This window comes from Mytilus californianus, unplaced genomic scaffold (assembly GCF_021869535.1).
Source record: "Mytilus californianus isolate M0D057914Y unplaced genomic scaffold, xbMytCali1.0.p SCAF_2, whole genome shotgun sequence".
In the NCBI taxonomy this organism is placed as follows: Eukaryota; Metazoa; Mollusca; class Bivalvia; order Mytilida; family Mytilidae; genus Mytilus; species Mytilus californianus.
The window spans coordinates 75,295,529-75,319,364 of NW_026262668.1; the positions used below are offsets into that span (position 1 = coordinate 75,295,529).

The following is a 23,836-nucleotide window of genomic DNA, read 5'->3' on the forward strand; positions in this document are numbered from 1 at the left end:
AAATACAGCTAAGGTTATCTATTCTTGGGGTAGAAAATTCTTAGTATTCGAAAAATTCAATATGATTTAGTATGTATTTTTTTCCAGGTATGTTATCCCACCAATTAAAAAGAAATGTGATAGATGGTGAGAAGGCAGTAATACAGAATCCTACAGAGGCACAAAAGTTAGTTTTATTTAGATATAATGTTCACAGCCAATAATCAATGACTTATTTCAGATTTCACTTTCTTTAATGTGGTTTGTTTGTAGAAATATAGTATTGAATCAAAAGTTAAGGTAGTATGGGGTATAATATAAAAATACTTCAGATTTTTGTACCCTGGCAAACAATGTTTTGCGGTGGAAATAAGGTATCACCTGTCCGTCTATCTGTATGTCCATGTGCTTGTATTTTCCTTACTAACAGACTTGATGGATATTGATGAAACTTTACGCAGTTGTAGTACACTACCTGAGAATGTCCATAAAGGAATTTTATCCCAGTCCAAAATGTAAAACAGGTGATAATCAAATTTGAGGACCTTTTGTCATTTCATTCATAGATCTAGTTAAACATTGCCAATAAGTTGTTCATATCAGTTTTCAAAATCAAATAAAAAGTCTTGGTTTTTAAGCCTCAGGTTGTGCATGATTCTTGTATTTTGTAAGTTAGATTACACAGGGTAAAACCACTGTTATGTGACCAGATAAAAAACTAAACGGTAGAAATCCAAAATAAAATAGAAGATACATCTTGGGGCCGTTCCAAAATTTATCAGATGGGGATATGGGAGGCACTAAATTTTGTAAGAAAAGTAACCAAATATTTTTTTAATTTATGGGTAGTCAGGGTCTTAAAAAATTGCCTCCCATCTGTTTAGTTCTGGAACATCCCCTCCTTCGATACTTACATGATTTATAACAAACCTTTCTTAAATTGTCTGTTTATAAACTCAGAAATTATTTATAAGAAAACTTAAGGTTTCACCTCCCTCCTTTAAAGTTGACCTTAGATGTATTTGGCTATTATTGAGGTACTTTTTGGTTATATAGCTCTTCAGCTGTTTCAGTTCTTATACAACCTTGGCTTTCATTTATTGGGCTTTGAGCATTCATAATCTAGGTAAATCCAGAAAAGTGCTTAGGACACATGAAATTTAAGAGTTGTTTTCATTTATTACAAGACACTCCCACTCTAGATCTTAGCACTATACCCTGCCCACAGTTGACTTTTATTTATGCATTTGTTCTTCAGTACTGTGTTGGAATGTTGTATTCTTCAAAAGAGTTTTACCACTGAAATTTTAAGAAAGGATCCTTTAATTTGACAGAAAAAGGCAGAATGTTTGAAGCCTCTGCCCTATGTCATACCCACCTATTCTTGGCATGTTAAGTATTGAATGGTAACTTACCATGTATGTGATGGTGGTATATAACATGTGGACTGTCTTCGGTGCTGAAGTTCTGCATACTTCAGATCCCTCCTCTATGTTCACAACAGTCAACCATCTTTAGTTCAACATTTACAGAACAACTACTTGCACAAAACAGTTTTACTTTACTTGCTTTAAACAACATTGATTAAGTACTGTACTGTCGTAGAATAATTGGTAAGTTTAGGATTTTTCTTAATATCAGATTAATAAAGTTCTTTCTCTCTGGTAAACTGAGCAACATCTGTATAAAGTATATGATGCATTGGTTCAGACTTGTTGTTTACATTTGAAAAAAATTGCGATGTGTCCTGAAATCATTGGAAATATGCAATATTAATCAAGTAATAGATAAATGAAACAAACGTAAAGTAAAAATGTGGCTGATAAATTCATACTGGTTGTCAGATTGGTTTTAAGTCCACAATTTAGAATATAAAATCATTAAACCTTTAATTACCATTAAATCTAAAAATTTACATAATGCATTAGAATAATAGACCACTGGTTGTGCAGCTTGAATAACTACAGTTTCTAGGACAGGGGTTATGATTTGATCACTGTAAGATGAATAAAGGACAATCTTGGATTTACCTATCAAGAAAAATGATATTTTGAGAGAAAAATGATTCAATTTGTCAGAAAAAAGACAAAATGTTTCTGGTCTCTGCCCTATGTCATACCCACCTATTCTTGGCATGTTAAATATTGAATGGTAACTTACCATGTATGTGATGGTGGTATAGATATGAATAGAATACTGGTTGTGCTGCTGTTATTTATTACCCACTGTTTCATATTCATATGTAGTTTAATGAAATAGATGCAAGAAAATAATTATAAATGACTACAGAATTTGCAGAAATCTTATAGTTCTTATTTTAAAGAGTTCAAAAGAACTTAATTTTGCAGTTTTACATGGTACATTGATTAACCTCCAGCACAATTATGTGCCCAGAGTAACTTTTAATGACACTTGTTCTTCATTACTGTATTTATATATTGTATTTGTAGCATATGACAATAAACAGACTGAAACTATTCATCGATAAACTTGTGATATAAAATAAGGTCTGGGATTAATCTATCAGAAGATAATTTAAACACTGATACTTTGAGAAAAAAATTATTCAATTTGCAAGAAAAAAAGAAAACTGTTTGATGCTTCTGCCCTATGTCATACCCACCTATTCTTGGCATGTTAAGTATTGAATGGTAACTTACCATGTATGTGATGGTGGTACATAAAATGTGGACTGTCTTCGGTGCTGAAGTTTGCATACTTCAGATCCCTCCTCTATGTTCACAACAGGAAAAAAATCTTTTAGTTAATGATTTTCAGAACTGCTAATTGCACAAAATACTGATAGTATTACTTAACTTGGTTAGAACCACATTGGATAAATATTGTAATGTCAGAATAACTAGTGAGGGTCAGATTGTTTTGTCAAATGAGATGAATGAAGATCTTTTGTTAAAAAAAGCTACAGTCTGTATAAGTCAAGCATATGATACATAGGCTCAGATGATTTGATTAAATGTGAATCAATAACACATTGCAATTGACTTACGTCAATGAAGTCAATAGAACATACAAATAAAGAAGTTACAGATAGAGAATAAGATAAAAAAAAATTAACTTGTAATGTGAAAATGTGGCTAATGAAATAGTATTTGTGGTCCCATAAAATCTTTAAAATTTACATAATGCATTAGAATAATAGAACACTGGTTGTACAGCTTAAATAACTAAAGTTTCTAGGACAAGGGGCTATAATTTGCCCACTGTATGGTGACAAAATTGAGTTAAATCAAATAGAAAAGAGAAAATAATTACAAATGACTACTTATTTAGCACTAATGTATAAAGGTTAAAAGGGACACAATTTTGCAGTTCTACATGATACAGATTACCTTCTCTGTCCCAACAAAGTGCCCCCAGTTGCTTTTATATGAACATGTTCTTCATTACTGTGTGGACATGTTGTATTCATAGTATACTGTAATTGGCAAAGACAATTCATTGAAAAATAATATTCTAATAACATAAAGGAATATCTTGGATTATTTTATCAGAAGAAAATATTAACCACTAAAGTTTTGAGAAAAAATTCCTTTAATTTACCCCCCAAAAATGCAACAATTTTTGTATTCTCTTCCGTATGTCATACCCACCTATTCTTGGCATGTTAAGTTTTGAATGGTAACTTACCATGTATGTGATGGTGGTATATAAAATGTTGACTGTCTTCGGTGCTGAAGTTCTTCATACTTCAGATCCCTCCTCTATGTTCACAACATTCAACCAATCTTAAGTTCATCATTAAAAGAACAACTACTTTCAAAAATTAGTTTTACTTAACCTGCTTTAAACAACATTGAATAAATACTGTACTGTCCTGGAATAATTGGTAAGTTTAGGATTTTTTGTCAATATCAGATTAATAAAGTTCTTTCTCTCTGGTAAGCTGAGAAATGTCTGTATGAACTATAAAGTATATGATGCATTGGTTCATACTTGTTGTTTAGATGTGAAAAAAATTGCAATGTGTCCTGAAATCATTGGAAACGTGCAATATTAATCAAGTAACAGATAAAAAAACCAAACATGTAATGTGAAAATGTGGCTGATGAATTTGTATTGGTTATCAGATTGGTTTTAAGTCCACAATTTAGAATATAAATTTTCTTAAACATTTTTATTACCATTAAATCTAAAAATTTACATAATGCATTAGAATAATAGAACACTGGTTGTGCAGCTTGAATAAAGTTTCTTGGACGGGGGTTATGATTTGATCACTGTAAGATGAATAAAGGACGATCTTGGATTTACCTATCAAGTAAAATTATATTTTGGGAGAAAAATAATTCAATTTGCCAGAAAAAAAGGCAAAATGTTTCTGGTCTCTGCCCTTTGTCATCCCCACCTATTCTTGGCATGTTAAGTATTGAATGGTAACTTACCATGTATGTGATGGTGGTATATAAAATGTGGACTGTCTTCGGTGCTGAAGTTCTGCATACTTCAGATCCCTCCTCTATGTTCACAACAGGAAAACAATCTTTAAGTTAATGATTTTGGGAACTGCTAATTGCACAAAATACTGATAGTATTACTTAACTTGGTTTAGAACCACATTGGATTAATATTGTAATGTCAGAATAACTAGTGACGGTCAGATTGTTTTGTCAAATGAAATGAATGAAGATCTTTTGTTAAAAACAGCTACAGTCTGTATAAGTCAAGCATATGATACATAGGCTCAGACGATTTGTTTAAATGTGAATCAATAACACATTGCAATTGACTTACGTCAATGAAGTCAATAGAACATACAAATAAAGAAGTTACAGATAGAGAATAAGATAAAAAAAAAATAACTTGTAATGTGAAAATGTGGCTAATGAAATAGTGTTTGTGGTCCCATAAAATCTTTAAAATTTACATAATGCATTAGAATAATAGAACACTGGTTGTACAGCTTAAATAACTAAAGTTTCTAGGACAAGGGGCTATAATTTGCCCACTGTATGGTGACAAAATTGAGTTAAATCAAATAGAAAAGAGAAAATAATTACAAATGACTACTTATTTAGCACTAATGTATAAAGGTTAAAAGGGACACAATTTTGCAGTTTTACATGATACAGATTACCTTCTCTGTCCCAACAAAGTGCCGCCAGTTGCTTTTATATGAACATGTTCTTCATTACTGTGTGGACATGTTGTATTCATAGTATACTGTAATTGGCAAAGACAATTCATTGAAAAATAATATTCTAATAACATAAAGGAATATCTTGGATTATTTTATCAGAAGAAAATATTAACCACTAAAATTTTGAGAAAAAATTCCTTTAATTTACCCCCCAAAAATGCAACAATTTTTGTATTCTCTTCCGTATGTCATAAACACCTATTCTTGGCATGTTAAGTATTGAATGGTAACTTACCATGTATGTGATGGTGGTATATAAAATGTGGACTGTCTTCGGTGCTGAAGTTCTACATACTTCAGATCCCTCCTCTATGTTCACAACAGTCAACCATCTTTAGTTCATGACTTACAGAACAACTACTTGGAAGAAATAATATTCCTGTACTTGCTTTAAAACTACTTTCATTAAATACTGTATGTTGGGAAATAATCACTGATGGTCAGGTTTTTTTGTCAAATTAGATTAAATAAAGTTCATTTGTTTTGGACAGTTACTGTCTGTATGGATCAACCATATGATATTTTGGTTCAGACGGTTTGTTTACATGGGAAACAAAAAACAACGTAATTGTCTTACATCAATGAAGTCAATGGAATCATACAATAAATCAAGTTACAGAAAGATAAAAAATAGAAAAAATAAAATGTAAAAATGTGGTCTCTGAAACTGTTTTGGTAGTCAGATTGTTTTTTAAGTTGACCCTGTTGAAAATCCTTGCACATCTTTTTGTAACTCAACTCTAGAACTGGGGGCTATGTTGTATTCACTTTGTCTGTCTGTATGTTTGTTCATAGGTTCTCTCAACAAATATTTGTCACACTTTTCTCAGGTACTACTGCACAGAATGACTTTATATTTAGTCAGCTGCTTGAAGGGGATATGTTGTAATGTGTTATCTGTTATTGGGTCGATTGGTCAACTACTTTCTATTTTCTGGTACTTAGAATTACAAGATGGTTGATGCTAATTACCACATCAACTATTGTATTCTTGTTGAACGATGCCTTAGAAATTAAATTGTGAAAAGGAAAAAAAATGTACTAAACCACCTATTCTTGGCATGTTAAGTATTGAATGGTAACTTATCATGTATGTGATGGTGGTATATAAAATGTGGACTGTCTTCGGTGCTGAATTCTGCATACTTCAGATCCCTCCTCTATGTTCACAACATTCAACCAATCTTAAGTTCATCATTAAAAGAACTACTTGCAAAAATTAGTTTTACTTCACTAGCTTTAAACAAAATTGATTAAATACTGTACTGTCAGAGAATAATGGTGAGGGTCAGAATTTGATCTTTTGTTTTGAACTGCTGATCACAGTGTACAAGTTAAGCATATGATACATAGGTTCAGACTGGTTGTTTACATGTGAAACAAAATTACAATTGAATTGTCCATGAAATCATTGCAGTATTAAACAAGTTTCAGATAAAAAAAAAACATTTAATATGAAAATGTGGCTAATGAATTAGTATTGGTGTTCAGATTGGTTTTAAGTTCACATGTAGAACATAAAATTTTTGCACACTTTTTCCACCATTAAATCTAAATATTAACATAACGCAGATATGAATAGAATACTGGTTGTGCTGCTGTTATTTATTACCCACTGTTTCATATTCATATGTAGTTTAATGAAATAGATGCAAGAAAATAATTATAAATGACTACAGAATTTGCAGAAATCTTATAGTCCTTATTTTAAAGAGTTCAAAAGAACTTAATTTTTCAGTTTTACATGGTACATTGATTAACCTCCAGCACAATTTTGTGCCCAGAGTAACTTTTAATGACACTTGTTCTTCATTACTGTATTTATATATTGTATTTGTAGCATATGACGATAAACAGACTGAAACTATTCATCGATAAACTAGTGATATAAAAGAAGGTCTGGGATTAATCTATCAGAAGATAATTTAAACACTGATACTTTGAGAAAAAAATTATTCAATTTGCAAGAAAAAAAGAAAACTGTTTGATGCTTCTGCCCTATGTCATACCCACCTATTCTTGGCATGTTAAGTATTGAATGGTAACTTACCATGTATGTGATGGTGGTATATAAAATGTGTACTGTCTTCGGTGCTGAAGTTTGCATACTTCAGATCCCTCCTCTATGTTCACAACAGGAAAAAAATCTTTTGGTTAGATTTTCAGAACTGCTAATTACACAAAATACTGATAGTATTACTTAACTTGGTTAGAACCACATTGGATTAGTATTGTAATGTCAGAATAACTAGTGAGGGTCAGATTGTTTTGTCAAATGAGATGAATGAAGATCTTTTGTTAAAAACAGCTATAGTCTGTATAAGTCAAGCATATGATACATAGGCTCAGATGATTTGATTAAATGTGAATCAATAACACATTGCAATTGACTTACATCAATGAAGTCAATAGAACATACAAATAAAGAAGTTACAGATAGAGAATAAGATAAAAAAAATTAACTTGTAATGTGAAAATGTGGCTAATGAAATAGTATTTGTGGTCCCATAAAATCTTTAAAATTTACATAATGCATTAGAATAATAGAACACTGGTTGTACAGCTTAAATAACTAAAGTTTCTAGGACAAGGGGCTATAATTTGCCCACTGTATGGTGACAAATTGAGTTAAATCAAATAGAAAAGAGAAAATAATTACAAATGACTACTTATTTAGCACTAATGTATAAAGGCTAAAAGGGACACAATTTTGCAGTTTTACATGATACAGATTACCTTCTCTGTCCCAACAAAGTGCCCCCAGTTGCTTTTATATGAACATGTTCTTCATTACTGTGTGGACATGTTGTATTCATAGTATACTGTAATTGGCAAAAGACCATACATTAAAAATTAATATTTTAATAACATAAAGGAATATCTTGGATTATTTTATCAGAAGAAAATATTAACCACTAAAATTTTGAGAAAAAATTCCTTTAATTTACCCTCCAAAAAATGCAACAATGTTTGTATTCTCTTCCATACGTCATACGGTACCCACTAATTCTTGGCATGTTAAGTTTTGAATGGTAACTTACCATGTATGTGATGGTGGTATATAAAATGTGTACTGTCTTCGGTGCTGAAGTTCTTCATACTTCAGATCCCTCCTCTATGTTCACAACATTCAACCAATCTTAAGTTCATCATTAAAAGAACAACTACTTGCTAAAATTAGTTTTACTTAACCTGCTTTAAACAACATTGAATAAATACTGTACTGTCCTGGAATAATTGGTAAGTTTAGAATTTTTTGTCAATATCAGATTAATAAAGTTCTTTCTCTCTGGTAAGCTGAGAAATGTCTGTATGAGCTATAAAGTATATGATGCATTGGTTCATACTTGTTGTTTACATGTGAAAAAAATTGCAATGTATCCTGAAATCATTGGAAACGTGCAATATTAATCAAGTAACAGATAAAAAAAACAAACATGTAATGTGAAAATGTGGCTGATGAATTTGTATTTGTTATCAGATTGGTTTTAAGTCCACAATTTAGAATATAAAATTCTTAAACATTTTTATTACCATTAAATCTAAAAATTTACATAATGCATTAGAATAATAGAACACTGGTTGTGCAGCTTGAATAACTAAAGTTCCTTGGACAGGGGTTATGATTTGATCACTGTAAGATGATTAAAGGACGATCTTGGATTTACCTATCAAGTAAAATTATATTTTGAGAGAAAAATAATTCAATTTGCCAGAAAAAAAGGCAAAATGTTTCTGGTCTCTGCCCTTTGTCATACCCACCTATTCTTGGCATGTTAAGTATTGAATGGTAACTTACCATGTATGTGATGGTGGTATATAAAATGTGGTCTGTCTTCGGTGCTGAAGTTCTGCATACTTCAGATCCCTCCTCTATGTTCACAACAGGAAAACAATCTTTAAGTTAATGATTTTGGGAACTGCTAATTGCACAAAATACTGATAGTATTACTTAACTTGGTTTAGAACCACATTGGATTAATATTGTAATGTCAGAATAACTAGTGAGGGTCAGATTGTTTTGTCAAATGAAATGAATGAAGATCTTTTGTTAAAAACAGCTACAGTCTGTATAAGTCAAGCATATGATACATAGGCTCAGACGATTTGTTTAAATGTGAATCAATAACACATTGCAATTGACTTACGTCAATGATTTCAATAGAACATACAAATAAAGAAGTTACAGATAGAGAATAAGATAAAAAAAAAAATAACTTGTAATGTGAAAATGTGGCTAATGAAATAGTGTTTGTGGTCCCATAAAATCTTTAAAATTTACATAATGCATTAGAATAATAGAACACTGGTTGTACAGCTTAAATAACTAAAGTTTCTAGGACAAGGGGCTATAATTTGCCCACTGTATGGTGACAAAATTGAGTTAAATCAAATAGAAAAGAGAAAATAATTACAAATGACTACTTATTTAGCACTAATGTATAAAGGTTAAAAGGGACACAATTTTGCAGTTTTACATGATACAGATTACCTTCTCTGTCCCAACAAAGTGCCGCCAGTTGCTTTTATATGAACATGTTCTTCATTACTGTGTGGACATGTTGTATTCATAGTATACTGTAATTGGCAAAGACAATTCATTGAAAAATAATATTCTAATAACATAAAGGAATATCTTGGATTATTTTATCAGAAGAAAATATTAACCACTAAAATTTTGAGAAAAAATTCCTTTAATTTACCCCCCAAAAATGCAACAATTTTTGTATTCTCTTCCGTATGTCATAAACACCTATTCTTGGCATGTTAAGTATTGAATGGTAACTTACCATGTATGTGATGGTGGTATATAAAATGTGGACTGTCTTCGGTGCTGAAGTTCTACATACTTCAGATCCCTCCTCTATGTTCACAACAGTCAACCATCTTTAGTTCATGACTTACAGAACAACTACTTGGAAGAAATAATATTCCTGTACTTGCTTTAAAACTACTTTCATTAAATACTGTATGTTGGGAAATAATCACTGATGGTCAGGTTTTTTTGTCAAATTAGATTAAATAAAGTTCATTTGTTTTGGACAGTTACTGTCTGTATGGATCAACCATATGATACTTTGGTTCAGACGGTTTGTTTACATGGGAAACAAAAAACAACGTAATTGTCTTACATCAATGAAGTCAATGGAATCATACAATAAATCAAGTTACAGAAAGATAAAAAATAGAAAAAATAAAATGTAAAAATGTGGTCTCTGAAACTGTTTTGGTAGTCTGATTGTTTTTTAAGTTGACCCTGTTGAAAATCCTTGCACATCTTTTTGTAACTCAACTCTAGAACTGGGGGCTATGTTGTATTCACTTTGTCTGTCTGTATGTTTGTTCATAGGTTCTCTCAACAAATATTTGTCACACTTTTCTCAGGTACTACTGCACAGAATGACTTTATATTTAGTCAGCTGCTTGAAGGGGATATGTTGTAATGTGTTATCTGTTATTGGGTCGATTGGTCAACTACTTTCTATTTTCTGGTACTTAAAATTACAAGATGGTTGATGCTAATTACCACATCAACTATTGTATTCTTGTTGAACGATGCCTTAGAAATTAAATTGTGAAAAGGGAAAAAAATGTACTAAACCACCTATTCTTGGCATGTTAAGTATTGAATGGTAACTTACCATGTATGTGATGGTGGTATATAATATGTGGACTGTCTTCGGTGCTGAAGTTCTACATACTTCAGATCCCTCCTCTATGTTCACAACAGTCAAACAATCTTCAGATCATATCAACAGATCTGCTACTTGCACAAAATTGTACTTGCTTAATAGAACAACCTTAATTAATAGTTTAAATTAGAAAATATTTGTTGAGTGTCAGCCACTCTTTACTCACAAAAAAATCTTAAGATAAAAATTGTGATGAAATGTTTACATGTTTAGATTCAGCATATCAAAGAACCCCAAGAATTCAATTTTTGTTAAAATCAAACTAAGTTTAATTTTGGACCCTTTGGACCTTAATGTAGACCAATTTGAAAACAGGACCAAAAATTTAGAATCTAAATACACGGTTAGATTCGGCATATCAAAGAACCCCAATAGTTCAATTTTTGATGAAATCAAACAAAGTTTAACTGGGGGGACCAAAACTCCCAAAATCAATCCCAACCTTCCTTTTGTGGTCATAAACCTTGTGTTTAAATTTCATAGATTTCTATTTACTTATACTAAAGTCATTGTGCAAAAACCATGAAAAATTCTTATTTGGGCCCTTTTTAGCCCCTAATTCCTAAACTGTTGGGACCAAAACTCCCAAAATCAATCCCAACCTTCCTTTTGTGGTCATAAACCTTGTATTTAAATTTCATAGATTTCTATTTACTTATAGTAGAGTTATTGTGCGAAAACCAAGAAAAATGCTAAGGCTTAAATTAGAATATTGTTTGTTTGCAGTTTACCGACCGACCTTCGAAAATCCGCCCGACTGTGAACATTTTATTGCTTTTAATTTGAAGAAATTATTTTTAATACTTCTATTGACCCGATCTGGAATTTCGGGTCGTTTCCGGAATTGATTTCGAGTCTAGGTCAATTACATGTTTGAAGACCGGTTTTTCTTCCCTTCCTGTCAAGCGTTCATCGGACCCTTTAATGGTAAAGCACATGGAGATTGTCTACAGGTATCCACGAAGTCATAGAGGAGTATCTTATTCTGTCGTCTTCTGTCAATTTTAAGACAAATAATACACAGAAAAGTTTCATAGTAAACTGTTTATACTGATTCAGGAAGAATTGCACACAGAATGATGTCTTCGATGATATCATTGATGATGATGCAGCGGATATTCATAAAACCGACACGATAACTGTTTCTGTCTCAAACAAATCGGATACAGAATCTTTTGAGACTGACTTTATGGAACCAATTTCAGTGGTTCAACAATTCGACAGCAGCCTGAAGTATGCCATATTTTCTTTAAATCGTCGTGAAGACGACAAAGATGAAACCACTCCTCCGTGACTTCATGGATACCTGTAAACACACCTGTACGGTGGAAGGACTCATTTGAAATGTTTGAAGCCACACAAACTACACAAAGATGTAGAGAAAATGAATGGTTGGCTTGAGAAATAAATATATTCTCTCTGTATCAAATCTATCTTCGATTGCAATGAGTATGCTCCTTTAGGATAAGGGGGGCTGTCCCACTCATTGCAATTATTCTCTCTCTTACAATATTAATTATACCCAAACTGTGTGGCCTGTTTAAATTGAATTGAAATATGTCCTTAGCTAGGAGCTATGCTGCCAATTTTTTTATGCAGTCAAAACATTTCAGTACAGACCATTTACTTTTAATGGGGTGCTATGGATTTCACCCCAAAGCTTGTCTGTAAATTTTTGTTTTAATTAAAGCCTGGCATCAACATATCTTTCCAAATATAACCTTTATAACAGTCAGATGTCTAATATATTTTTTTTAAGTTGTCTTTTTTTTCAATTGAGGAAGATTCAATTGTTGATTTTTTTTTTAACACACTCCTAAATTGTCTTTTGAATCTTTAATATCTACATTTTTCTGATGCAAATACTCTACTCATGAAAACATTCTAGTAAAGATGCATATATGTCAGTGAATATGTTTCTTTACAACAATTCTAGTCATTCCTTGTTTACAAGTGTTCCAGTATTTCATAATACCATAAATTTATGTCATAAGTTGTATAATGACGCCATGTTAAGTTTCAGTTTTGGTTAAAAAGGTGTTTACCTGAAAATGCCTGTTCATTTCATGTTGGTTTTCAGTGTTTGTTGTTTTAAAATGTTTTTTTCTTGACAAGAAACTTGGTTTGTGTTAAACTGCTTGTTTAAACTTTATTCTGGCTGATAAAATAAAATATTTTTCCTACCTGCCGACCCTGCAGTCTGAAGGTACAGTCGGAAAACTGCAAACAAACATATTTTTAAGGTTGGCCTTATTGGGCCCTTTTTTGGCCCCTAATTCTTAAACTGTTCGGACCAAAATTCCCAAAATCAACCCCAACCTTCCTTTTGTGGTCATAAACCTTGTGTTTAAATTTCATAGATTTCTATTAACTTATACTAAAGTTATAGTGCAAAAACCAAATGTCTTCGGACGACGACGCCAACGTCATACCAATATACGACCGCAAAAATTTTGCGGTCGTATAAAAACTGTTGAAATATTGAAAGCTGCCCATGAAATTAATTTGTTATGAGAAAAAAATACACTAAACCACCTATTCTTGGCATGTTAAGTATTGAATGGTAATTTACCATGTATTTGATGGTGGTATATAAAATGTGGACTGTCTTTGGTGCTGAAGTTCTGCATACTTCAAATCCCTCCTCTATGTTCACAAACGTAATTTTATGCTCATTATTTACAGTCATAATAATTACAGTGTTCTAGATAGAAACTGAGGGCAGAATTTTACTTTTAAATTCACATAAAATTAGCCCATTTATTTTATTATTTTGTTTATTGTTTTTTCACCTAAACTTAACTTCCTTCTTGCAAATATCTGTGTATTTTTGTGGGGTTTCCTATGCCTTATCCAAAGAAAGTCTTTTTACTCTCTTCTAAAAGTCCAGATACAGTCATTATGCCAGATGTATAGATGACTAAGATATGATATTATTTAGGTTGGATTATGTATATAGTTAGTTAGGGTGTCTCTCATTCTACACAGTTAGTTCATGCTCTAAATCTGACAACAGAGAAACTTGCTCTGATCTAGGGGTGTGTTTTTGGTCCTCCAAGGTAATGTTAGGCTCTTAGTCTGACAGTTGTAGAACACGTCATCAACAGTTTGCTTACTATTTCAATATTAAGGTCTGAAGGGGAAAATCAAAACCATCCTTTATTTTCAATTTAATCACCCAGGTAGAAGTAGCTGTATAAACTTCAGGCTTCTATTGTTCTTTCTAATTAAAGTAAACATCACCAAATAGTGCAGTTTACCTGTCATTGAACTTGATGGAAAATTTAGTTTCTACCCTTTAACAATGCAATAAATTTTTTTTTTCAATTCTGACTTTGACTTTGACTCAATTTTTTATGTGCTGAATATATTATTTTTCAGAAAAGAACATGATAAATGTGAATTTGATGTACATGAAGTTTATGCTGTAGATGTGCTAATCAGTTCAGGAGAAGGCAAGGTCAGTAAAAGGCCATATTGAGCTATATCATGACTCGGCTTTCATCATCTGTTTTCTGATATGTGCTAAAAAAAATCTAAAATATCATGAATGACTCGACCAATTGAAAGGAAACTAATGTACATACTTGTATAAGTTTATCATACATATATAAGTTTATAAGTTTTATTTCTACCTTACCTAGATTCATATTTGTACTTCCAAAATTCTGACATACACAAGTATCAGACTACACAAAATTCGTCGGACAAATCCGGTGAATAATGGATCGGTCTGGTAAAATTTTGTTGAATTCCGGTCCGAATGTCCGGTGTTGTTTTTTTATTCAAGCATTTTTCTAGCATTCTAGCAAAATTCCCAAATGATCTCAAAATTCATTTTCATCTTTATTATTCATGACAGCGATGTTTATTTTGATCAACCGCTAGCTTTATGCCGAAAATCGCCAACAAGTAATGTGTAAATCCGAGTAAAAACATATCTGAATGACGAAAACAACAATGGCTGCCATCAACCGGAAATGTAGACAATTATACCGGATCAGATTCCGGGAACAGATAAGTCTAATTCCAGGTTTGCCGATCAAATACAATAAATGAATTAAAAACAAATCCAAGCAGGTCAGGAAATACAGCTATGAAATATAAACACTAGAATTGAAAACCAAAAGATATATGAAAAAGAAAGAAGAAACAGGAAATATTTTATACACAAACTCTAAATAATTTTAGTTCACAAATAATTTTCATGTCAAAATCCAATAAAATGTGACATCACTTTTCTTTATCACTGAAATGCATTCAAGCAATTGTGCACAACTTTCATCACTTTTACACTCTTGTCACATGATTTCGTTTTTGTGCATTTTTGGAGAGGAGTAGGGCACAACAAATCATAAGTATTTGTATTTTGTCGGATAATATACAATTAGATGTTAAAAAAAATTGGTCTGGTAAACTTTCATTCGGTCTGGTAAAGCTAGGTTGTTTACCAGACCGAATGTCCTGTAAAAATAAAATTCATTCGTGTAGTCTGATTACTGGTAGGTTCCCTAGGATGTATAATCCAGCTTACATGTCCAATATACTATACATTATAAAATACAGGGTTATAACACCAGCTTTGAACAATTTCTATCTACTATAGATGTGGGGAATGTGTCCTTTGATAATTATATTTGTTGGAAAACACTGCCAAACATAAATCACATTATTATGCGCAGTATATGTTGTAACCAAAAGTTTTTTGTATGGACTTCTAGAAAATGGCACTAAAAATCTTGGAACAAAACAACTAAGCCAGGAGAAGATATTCACTCTGTGGTTAAAGTTTTTGAAATTTTAATAACTTTCTTATACTATTTTGGATTTCTACCAAACTTGGACAGAAGCTTGTTTATGATCATAAGATAGTACATGTATCTAGAAGGAAATTTTGTAAAAAAAACAAATTCATCTTTTCCGTATTTTACTTTTAAATGGACTTGGATTTTCTGCCAGGAAACAACACATTCACTCTGTGGTTAAAGTTTTTAAAATTTTAATAACTTTCTTATACTATTTTGGATTTGTACCAAACTTGGACAGAAGCTTGTTTATGATCAAAAGCTAGTATCTAGAAGGAAATTTTGTAAAAAAATAAATTCATTCTTTCCGTATTTTACTTTTAAATGGACTTAGATTTTCTGCCAGGAAACAACACATTCACTCTGTGGTTTAAAGTTTTTAAAATTTTAATAACTTTCTTATACTATTTTGGATTTGTACCAAACTTGGACAGAAGCTTGTTTATGATCAAAAGCTAGTATCTAGAAGGAAATTTTGTAAAAAAAACAAATTCATCTTTTCCGTATTTTACTTTTAAATGGACTTGGATTTTCTGCCAGGAAACAACACATTCACTCTGTGGTTAAAGTTTTTAAAATTTTAATAACTTTCTTATACTATTTTGGATTTGTACCAAACTTGGACAGAAGCTTGTTTATGATCAAAAGCTAGTATCTAGAAGGAAATTTTTTAAAAAAATAAATTCATTCTTTCCGTATTTTACTTTTAAATGGACTTAGATTTTCTGCCAGGAAACAACACATTCACTCTGTGGTTTAAAGTTTTTAAAATTTTAATAACTTTCTTATACTATTTTGGATTTGTACCAAACTTGGACAGAAGCTTGTTTATGATCAAAAGCTAGTATCTAGAAGGAAATTTTGTAAAAAAAATAAATCCATTTTCCGTATTTTACTTTTAAATGGACTTGGATTTTCTGCCAGGAAACAACACATTCACTCTGTGGTTTAAAGTTTTTAAAATTTTAATAACTTTCTTATACTATTTTGGATTTGTACCAAATTTGGACAGAAGCTTGTTTATGATCAAATGCTAGTATCTAGAAGGAAATTTGTTTTTTCCAGTTAACATTACATTCAGGTTGCAGTTAAAGTTTTTAAACATTTATTTGATTCATAAACTATCCTTGATTTTTACCAAACTTGGACAGAAGCTTCTTACAATCAAAAGATAGTATCAAGTGGAATATTTTTATTGATTTACTTCCTCCTTTTTGTTGAGCCTGCAATTAACAGAAAAAGTAGGCGAGACACTGGGTTCCGCGGAACCCTTACGAATTTTATAAGAGAAACAGCATGTTTTCTTTTTTTTATTTAGCTTGTTTAGGTGAGCAGTCCTTTATCTTCCTCCCAAATTATTATGATTCAAACATGAACACATCTTTTTGATTGATAAAACTTACCAATTATTTTGAGTTTGGTAAAAGTAATGTTAACTTGTGTAAATGACTCGTCATTTATTTTATGATGAACCAATTGATATTTGGTGTATTTTGCACTACTATATGGTTTATATGATGTGTGTTTTCTACTGTTACTTAGTTAAAAATACCAGCATCTTTGTTTTGTGTTTCAGGGAAGAGAACTCGACACTAGAACTACAGTATATAAGAAAAAGGATATTGTCTATCAACTCAAAATGAAAGCTTCCAGGCGTAAGTTGGAAATACAGCTATTGGCCAAGATGTAGCATTACATTGTACTGAACAAATAATTACCAAGTTTAACTTTTTTCAAGAATTTGAAATATATTAATTTATGCTCCATAGTAAAACTAACCACTTATTCTTGGCATGTTAAGTTTGAATTGTAACTTACCATGTATGTGATGGTGGTATATAAAATGTGGACTGTCTTCGGTGCTGAAGTTCTACATACTTCAGATCCCTCCTCTATGTTCACAACAGTCAACCAATCTATAGTTCATTTCTTACAAAATTTCCTACTTGCACATAGAAATTTTCTTTTAATTCAATTCATAAATTCTGAGAGACTAATTAATGTCTTGTGAACATCTGAAGATTGGTTTTTATACAACCGCAAAAAATTTGTGTTCGTATATTGCTATCATGTTGTCGGTGTCCGAAGACACATTTGGTTTCCGGACAATAACTTTAGTTTTAAGTGAATGGATCTCTATGAAACTTTACCAGAAGGTTCAATACCACGAAAGGAAGGTTGGGATTGATTTTGGGGGTTATGGTACCAACAGTTTAGGAAAAGGGCCAAAAACAAGCATTTTTCTAGTTTCCAGACAATAACTTGTGTTAAAGTTTATGGAACTCTCTGAAATTGTACATTTTTCCTGAAAAGAAAATAATCTTCTAAATTAAAAAAAAAAAAAATTGGGGGGGGGGGGGGTAATTTTTTTTTTTCAAAATTTTTGAAATTTCAATTTTTTGGCAATTTTTTTTTTTGGGGGGGGGGGGGGATTTTTTTCATAATTTTTAGGGGTTTTTTTTCCAAAAATTTTCCATTTTTACATAGATTATTTCTGATTTATATATAAAAGCAACAAATACTGATATGGCAGGAGATACACACCAAACAGGGTGTGTAAATTATTATATATAACAGATTAACTAAGAATGGTGCAACAGCACAGTATTGTGCAATAGCAAGACATCTTCAATTGAAAATAAATACAAATCTTTTAACCAATTTCAATGGGATTAATTTAAGGTCTTTAATTTTTGGGGGTTCTAACCTTGTATTACTATTTTGGATATTGGGCCCCATTTTTAAATTGGTCTACATTGAGGTCCAAGGGGTCCAAAATTAAACTTTGTTTGATTTCATCAAAAACTGAATTATTGTGGCTCTATGATATGCTGAATCTTATTGTGCATTTAGATTTATTATTTTGGGCCCTGTTTTCAAATTAGTCCATATTAAGGTTTGAAGGGTCCAAAATTAAACTTGTTGTTAGATTTTGGATATCAGACCATACTAGGTAAATTAAAAGTCCCATTTCAAATTTTTAAGGTCTTTGACCACATTTATTTTGTGTCAGAAACCTATATTATGTCAAAAATTTGATCACAATCCAAATTAAGACAGTATCAAGCTTGAACATTGTGTCCAAACTTGCCCCAACTGTTCAGGGTTCGACCTCTGCAGTCATTATTTTTTACTATTTTTGATTTTTTTCCAATTCAAGGGGCCAAAAAGGTGGCCTTTTTCCTTTTCCTCTATCTTTATTTTTAATGAACATTTATCAGGGCTATTCCAGGAAATAATTTGTTGGAGGGTTGGCACCACATTATATTTTTTTCTGTTAATAATGGCAATGGTAGAAAATACAATTTTATTGCAAATGAAAATAAAAATTATGGATGATGGGTTTAAAAAAATGGCCAAATGTAATGAAGGAGTAACTGAAAGTATCCTTGCATACATGTAACAGATTACATCTTGTCACTTTTTCTACAGCATGGTTTTCAATTACTGTGCAGTATATGCATATTGTCTTCATATTATATAGTACAGTGATATAGAACAGTATATAACATATTTCCTTTGTTTTTTTTTCAGAATTTTTAAGTGATGTAGATAAAAGATTTGGATTAATGCCCTTTTCATTAAGGTAAGACTGATACATTATATCTTTGGTTTTTTGTTGTTAAAAAAAAAATAAACAAATAAGACAATTATTTTAACAATTGATGTGAATTTTTCTGAAAACAGGTATATTGGTACTTTTAGACTTTGATGCATATTTCCATTCTGGACAATGACAGCCATATAGAGCAAGTTCATACATGAGTAGACAGTATAAAGAATAACTGTTAGAAAGTTTGATAACATTATTCTATACTTAGAAAATTTGAAGATTTTAGGTTGCCTAACTTTCATGGCAAATATTTAATGCATATTCAAGATGAGGACAAGTTAAATAAGATCTGAACAGTTGTTTATATTATACCCCCACTAACTGAGTGTGTGGTATACTGCAATCACTATGTCTGTTTGTTTAATCCAACTGAAAGTTTTGATATTTAGTCAGTAACATTATTATTATTAAGAGTTGTACTGTGTATGATCTGCCAGACAGTCACTTTCCTGTTAGACATTCCTAGAATACTTTGAAATTATATACCTGTAACCAACTGAGAATAGAATTATTTCTCAGCTTCTGTATCAAATATGATTTGATGTTTCTTCTGGAACTTTCTTATGATGAATTGCACTTTGCAGGCAATTTTCAGATGCTATAAATTCAGATATGTGTGCATTTATTGTTGTGATTGTTGCTAAACAGACAAAAGTAGCAAGTATTTTTGCGAAACCTATCCATTCAAAATTTTTACAAAAAATTCTGAATTTAAAGTATGGATGGCAATTCTCTTCAACAAATTTTAGAATTTTTCAAACTCTGGGAGCATGGATTATTTTTGTCAATGTCCAAAAACAAGTTGGAGTAGAGTTTTTGGACCAGGAGAAAAGGTAAAATTTTTGTTTTACTGCCACTAGAAAACTAGGTTCTATTGGGTAGAATGAGGAATATAACCTAGTAACAGGTCACCACATGACATTATTTTCAGTTATGAATTCTTAGCCTACATGTGGTATAGATTGAACATCCCCATCAGACTGGATGCAGATTTAAAAGGAACCAACTCAGAACTCATATTTTTATTAAAAAAACTTTTTGGTGGGTTTTTTTGTCGTTTTATTTATTCACATATATCACAGCTGAAAATAAGTACATGTGATTACAGATCTGTTAATAAGTTTTACAATACTTTTTTTTAGATTAAACAAGTACATTATTTTTTTCCAGGTTATGTGAGGATGAGAAGAAAGCAAAGATGGGTGTAGTTGAATGTGTCAAACATGACTTAATGGTACCTTTCTCTGTCCTTTATGAAAAAGAGAGTAAGTGTTCTTGATTAAAGAAATAATGACTTAAGCAGTATCTATTTGGATTTCAAACTCTTGTGAATAAGAACATAGTAGTGTTCATATTCATAAAGAGAACATTCTTTATTTGTATTTTAATCTATGCCATACATAAGTGAAATTTATTAAGATAGATATTATAATATTATACCTAAAATATCTTTAAAACTGACCCTCATTTATTAATGAAATGCAATGTATTGAACTTCACATAAGGAATTTGTTATTAGAAATCAAGAATTGATTGTTTTTTAATTGAATCAGAAGGTCTTATTTTTACATGTATGACACCATCCGTTCTCACCGTTGTATGGACTGACATGTGCTCTCCGGGGGCAATTTTTCATTTGTTATAACTCTTTTAAAGTTATACTGTAATATCCAAAAAAAAAATAATTGTATGGTTTGTCAAAGAATAAAACTTGTCTTGCAGGTGAGTTCGTAGCTCAATATAAATTCACAGTACTGCTGATGCCCAATGGTCCACTGAAGATCACAGGACTCCCATTTGAAGCAGAATTATATGAATCAGAAAAATCTGTAGAGGATCCTGAATTAAAAGTGAGTATAAAATTACAAGAAAAACAGTGTTATCATTTTATTGTGACACTTGCATTGCTGAAGACATAGGGATCTATTCATTTTTGTCATGCTCTTCTCAATTTCATAACCGAAAATACTTGATGAAAACTTATTTAATGTCAATAATTTTGAGAATAAAAAATCCCCATTTTATGAAGTTTTCCATCCATCTTTCGTTGATGAAGCAGCAAAATAATAAAACATTTTTAGAGAAGCTTTCTTTTCCATAATTTCACCAAGTATACAGTTGTTTTTTTTGTGCACCCATACTTTTTTATACGCCCGTTTACGGGACGTATTATGGTATACCATTGTCCGTCTGTCGTCAACAAGCGAAGCAGTTTATCAATCCAAAACATTGAAAAAAAGAGCTTATACAAAATAAACAATTTTGTCATGGCTTATTGCTATTGTTTCTGATCAAATGTGATATTTATATTTATTCCATGAACACCAGTAAATTAAGTCATATTAGAGGAAATTAAGACCATGTATGGAACTTTAAAAGGCTTTATTGCCCCTTCTATTTTCAGCTATTTTTCTACAGTTAAGAGTTTATTTTAATTTTCTTTAAATTTCAGGCAATACTGGCCATTTCCGCTTCACGAAAGGCTGCCAAAAAGAAGAAGAAGAAGGCTGGAAAATCTGTTGATGCTGAAATTGGGGGAGGAGAAGCCAATGAGGATTGAAAATGATATTTAAGGTCATAGTGACCTACTTTAAAAGTGCTACTAGACTGGGATCCGTGTAAATTGATTATGAAAAATTCTGGAATGCAAGTGACAATATTAAATAATGAAATCATTTTTACTGTTGATTAAAGGTAGCATTTTAATAGTTACAGTTGTCATCATGTTAAACAAAGAAATGAGCTATTTATTTTATATATTTATTAAATTTGTTATACATATTAGAAATAAGTATTTATACTTAGATACATTTGTAGGAGTAACATGCAACATTGTATAACTATTAACTAGAAGTTTTACAAAATAGGGAAACAATTTGGTTTACTTTTAGAGCAAAATTGGAACTCTGTGTTATTCGATATAAGTCTAAACCCTTCACTGTAGTGCTCTTATGAAAATACGATGTTATTGAGAGAGAGAAATATAAGAAAGCAAAAGAATCCATAAATCAGAAATAGAATTGAAAGCATTTATAATTTGTACTGTTAATGTGATTGTCAGAATCTCAGTACTGTCTCCTCCAGAATAAATTTGTTTTGGCCCAGTTATTTGACTTGTTATTGTCATTGCCTTCTGCTTTAGATTCAAAATATAGCAGTCATCTTTGATTTCTAACAGCACACATATATGATTGAACTACCAAATCCTTTGTATGAGTTTGAACCCATCTTAGTATTATAAATTTTGTAGTTTATAAGGGCTTTCCCTGTAAAAACTGGACAATTGGTTTTTATACGCCCGTTTACGGGACGTATTATGGAATATACCGTTGTCCGTCCGTCCGTCAGTCGTCAACATGTCGGACATTAACTCAAAATTGCTTTAACCAATTTGCATAAAACTTTGGTGAATTGTTTATATCTATTGATGTGAGCTCCCTTTCGTTTTTTATAGAATTTAGATTTTACGCTTCCGAGTTATGGGGTTTTATTCATTAAAAAAAAGGGGGATTTTCCAGTTTTCGGACAATAAGTCAAGAATGCTTTCACCAACTTGCAAGAAATTGTGGTGAATTGTTTATATCTATTGACATGAGCTCCCTTTTGATTTTTATAAATTTTAGATTTTACGTTTCCGAGTTACAGGGTTTTATTCATAAAAAAAAAGGGGGGAATTTTCCAGTTATCGGACAAAAACTCAAAAATGCTTTCAGCAATTCTTATGAAACTTTGGTGAATTGTTTATATCTATTGATGTAAGCTCCCTTTTTATTTTCATAAATTTCTAATATGACATTGAGAATTAATTGAACTTTATTTGTTTATAGTCTGACAACAGATTTACTAAGTATTGCACAACAGCAAGAAATCTTTAATTGAACATAAATTCAATTGATATAACCAATTTCAAGTTCTTTGAATACATTTATTCAGAAACCTATAATATGTCAAATATTTAATTACAATCCAAATTCAGACCTGAATCAAGCTTGAATATTGTGTCCATTTTTGCCCCAACTGTTCAGGGTTGGACCTCTGCGGGCGTATCTAGCTGCGCTCAGCGAAGCAGTTTATTATGCCCCCGCCGTGGCGGAGGAGGCATTAAGTTTTACCCTTGTCCGTCTGTATGTTCGTTCCAAAATTGGTTTCTGTTCTCTAACTTTAGTTTGCCTCAACCAAATGTTATGAAACTTATACATTTGCTTATTACCACGAAACACAGATCAGATTTGAATTTTGGTGTCATCACTTTAACTGTTCTAGAGTTATGCCCTTTTACAAATGGAAAAATTGCTAAATTTTTTGTTTCCGATCTCTTAACTTCAGTTTGCCTCAACTAAATGTTATGAAACTTATACACAATGCTTATTACCACAAAACACAGATCAAGTTTGAATTTTGGTGGCGTCACTTTTACCGTTCTAGAGTTATGCTCCTTTACAAATGGAAAAATTGCTGAATTTTTCGTTTCCATTCTCTAACTTTAGTTTGCCTCAACCAAATGTTTCCAAACTTATACACAATGTTTATTATCACAAAACACAGATCAAGTTTGAATTTTGGTGGCGTTACTTTTACTGTTCTAGAG

The 23,836-nt window shown here is 31.4% G+C and overlaps 1 protein-coding gene and 12 non-coding genes across 13 annotated transcripts in view; all 13 read left to right on the forward strand.

The window, feature by feature from the left end:
- Positions 1 to 22,356, forward strand: part of LOC127728209 (proliferation-associated protein 2G4-like) — a 77,558-nt gene extending 55,202 nt beyond the window's left edge. Inside the window, exons 7-13 of the mRNA XM_052235440.1 lie at positions 88 to 166; positions 14,212 to 14,290; positions 17,212 to 17,290; positions 19,170 to 19,221; positions 20,419 to 20,513; positions 20,971 to 21,098; positions 21,701 to 22,356. Coding sequence (XP_052091400.1) covers positions 88 to 166; positions 14,212 to 14,290; positions 17,212 to 17,290; positions 19,170 to 19,221; positions 20,419 to 20,513; positions 20,971 to 21,098; positions 21,701 to 21,808 — 620 coding nt within the window. The 3' untranslated portion in view covers positions 21,809 to 22,356. The remainder of the gene's footprint in view (positions 1 to 87; positions 167 to 14,211; positions 14,291 to 17,211; positions 17,291 to 19,169; positions 19,222 to 20,418; positions 20,514 to 20,970; positions 21,099 to 21,700) is intronic.
- LOC127731284 (small nucleolar RNA SNORA57) lies at positions 1,354 to 1,485 on the forward strand. The gene has a single exon (XR_007995606.1). It is a non-coding gene; the product is annotated as a small nucleolar RNA SNORA57 (small nucleolar RNA).
- Positions 2,599 to 2,729, forward strand: LOC127731277 (small nucleolar RNA SNORA57). The gene has a single exon (XR_007995600.1). It is a non-coding gene; the product is annotated as a small nucleolar RNA SNORA57 (small nucleolar RNA).
- On the forward strand, positions 3,587 to 3,718 carry LOC127731273 (small nucleolar RNA SNORA57). The gene has a single exon (XR_007995597.1). It is a non-coding gene; the product is annotated as a small nucleolar RNA SNORA57 (small nucleolar RNA).
- Positions 4,342 to 4,473, forward strand: LOC127731275 (small nucleolar RNA SNORA57). Its single transcript, XR_007995599.1, has one exon. It is a non-coding gene; the product is annotated as a small nucleolar RNA SNORA57 (small nucleolar RNA).
- Positions 5,332 to 5,463, forward strand: LOC127731285 (small nucleolar RNA SNORA57). Its single transcript, XR_007995607.1, has one exon. It is a non-coding gene; the product is annotated as a small nucleolar RNA SNORA57 (small nucleolar RNA).
- Positions 6,184 to 6,314, forward strand: LOC127731283 (small nucleolar RNA SNORA57). The gene has a single exon (XR_007995605.1). It is a non-coding gene; the product is annotated as a small nucleolar RNA SNORA57 (small nucleolar RNA).
- Positions 7,147 to 7,277, forward strand: LOC127731280 (small nucleolar RNA SNORA57). Its single transcript, XR_007995603.1, has one exon. It is a non-coding gene; the product is annotated as a small nucleolar RNA SNORA57 (small nucleolar RNA).
- On the forward strand, positions 8,138 to 8,269 carry LOC127731279 (small nucleolar RNA SNORA57). The gene has a single exon (XR_007995602.1). It is a non-coding gene; the product is annotated as a small nucleolar RNA SNORA57 (small nucleolar RNA).
- Positions 8,896 to 9,027, forward strand: LOC127731278 (small nucleolar RNA SNORA57). The gene has a single exon (XR_007995601.1). It is a non-coding gene; the product is annotated as a small nucleolar RNA SNORA57 (small nucleolar RNA).
- LOC127731286 (small nucleolar RNA SNORA57) lies at positions 9,887 to 10,018 on the forward strand. Its single transcript, XR_007995608.1, has one exon. It is a non-coding gene; the product is annotated as a small nucleolar RNA SNORA57 (small nucleolar RNA).
- LOC127731281 (small nucleolar RNA SNORA57) lies at positions 10,739 to 10,870 on the forward strand. Its single transcript, XR_007995604.1, has one exon. It is a non-coding gene; the product is annotated as a small nucleolar RNA SNORA57 (small nucleolar RNA).
- On the forward strand, positions 17,414 to 17,544 carry LOC127731272 (small nucleolar RNA SNORA57). The gene has a single exon (XR_007995596.1). It is a non-coding gene; the product is annotated as a small nucleolar RNA SNORA57 (small nucleolar RNA).
- Positions 22,357 to 23,836: the final 1,480 nt, after the last annotated feature.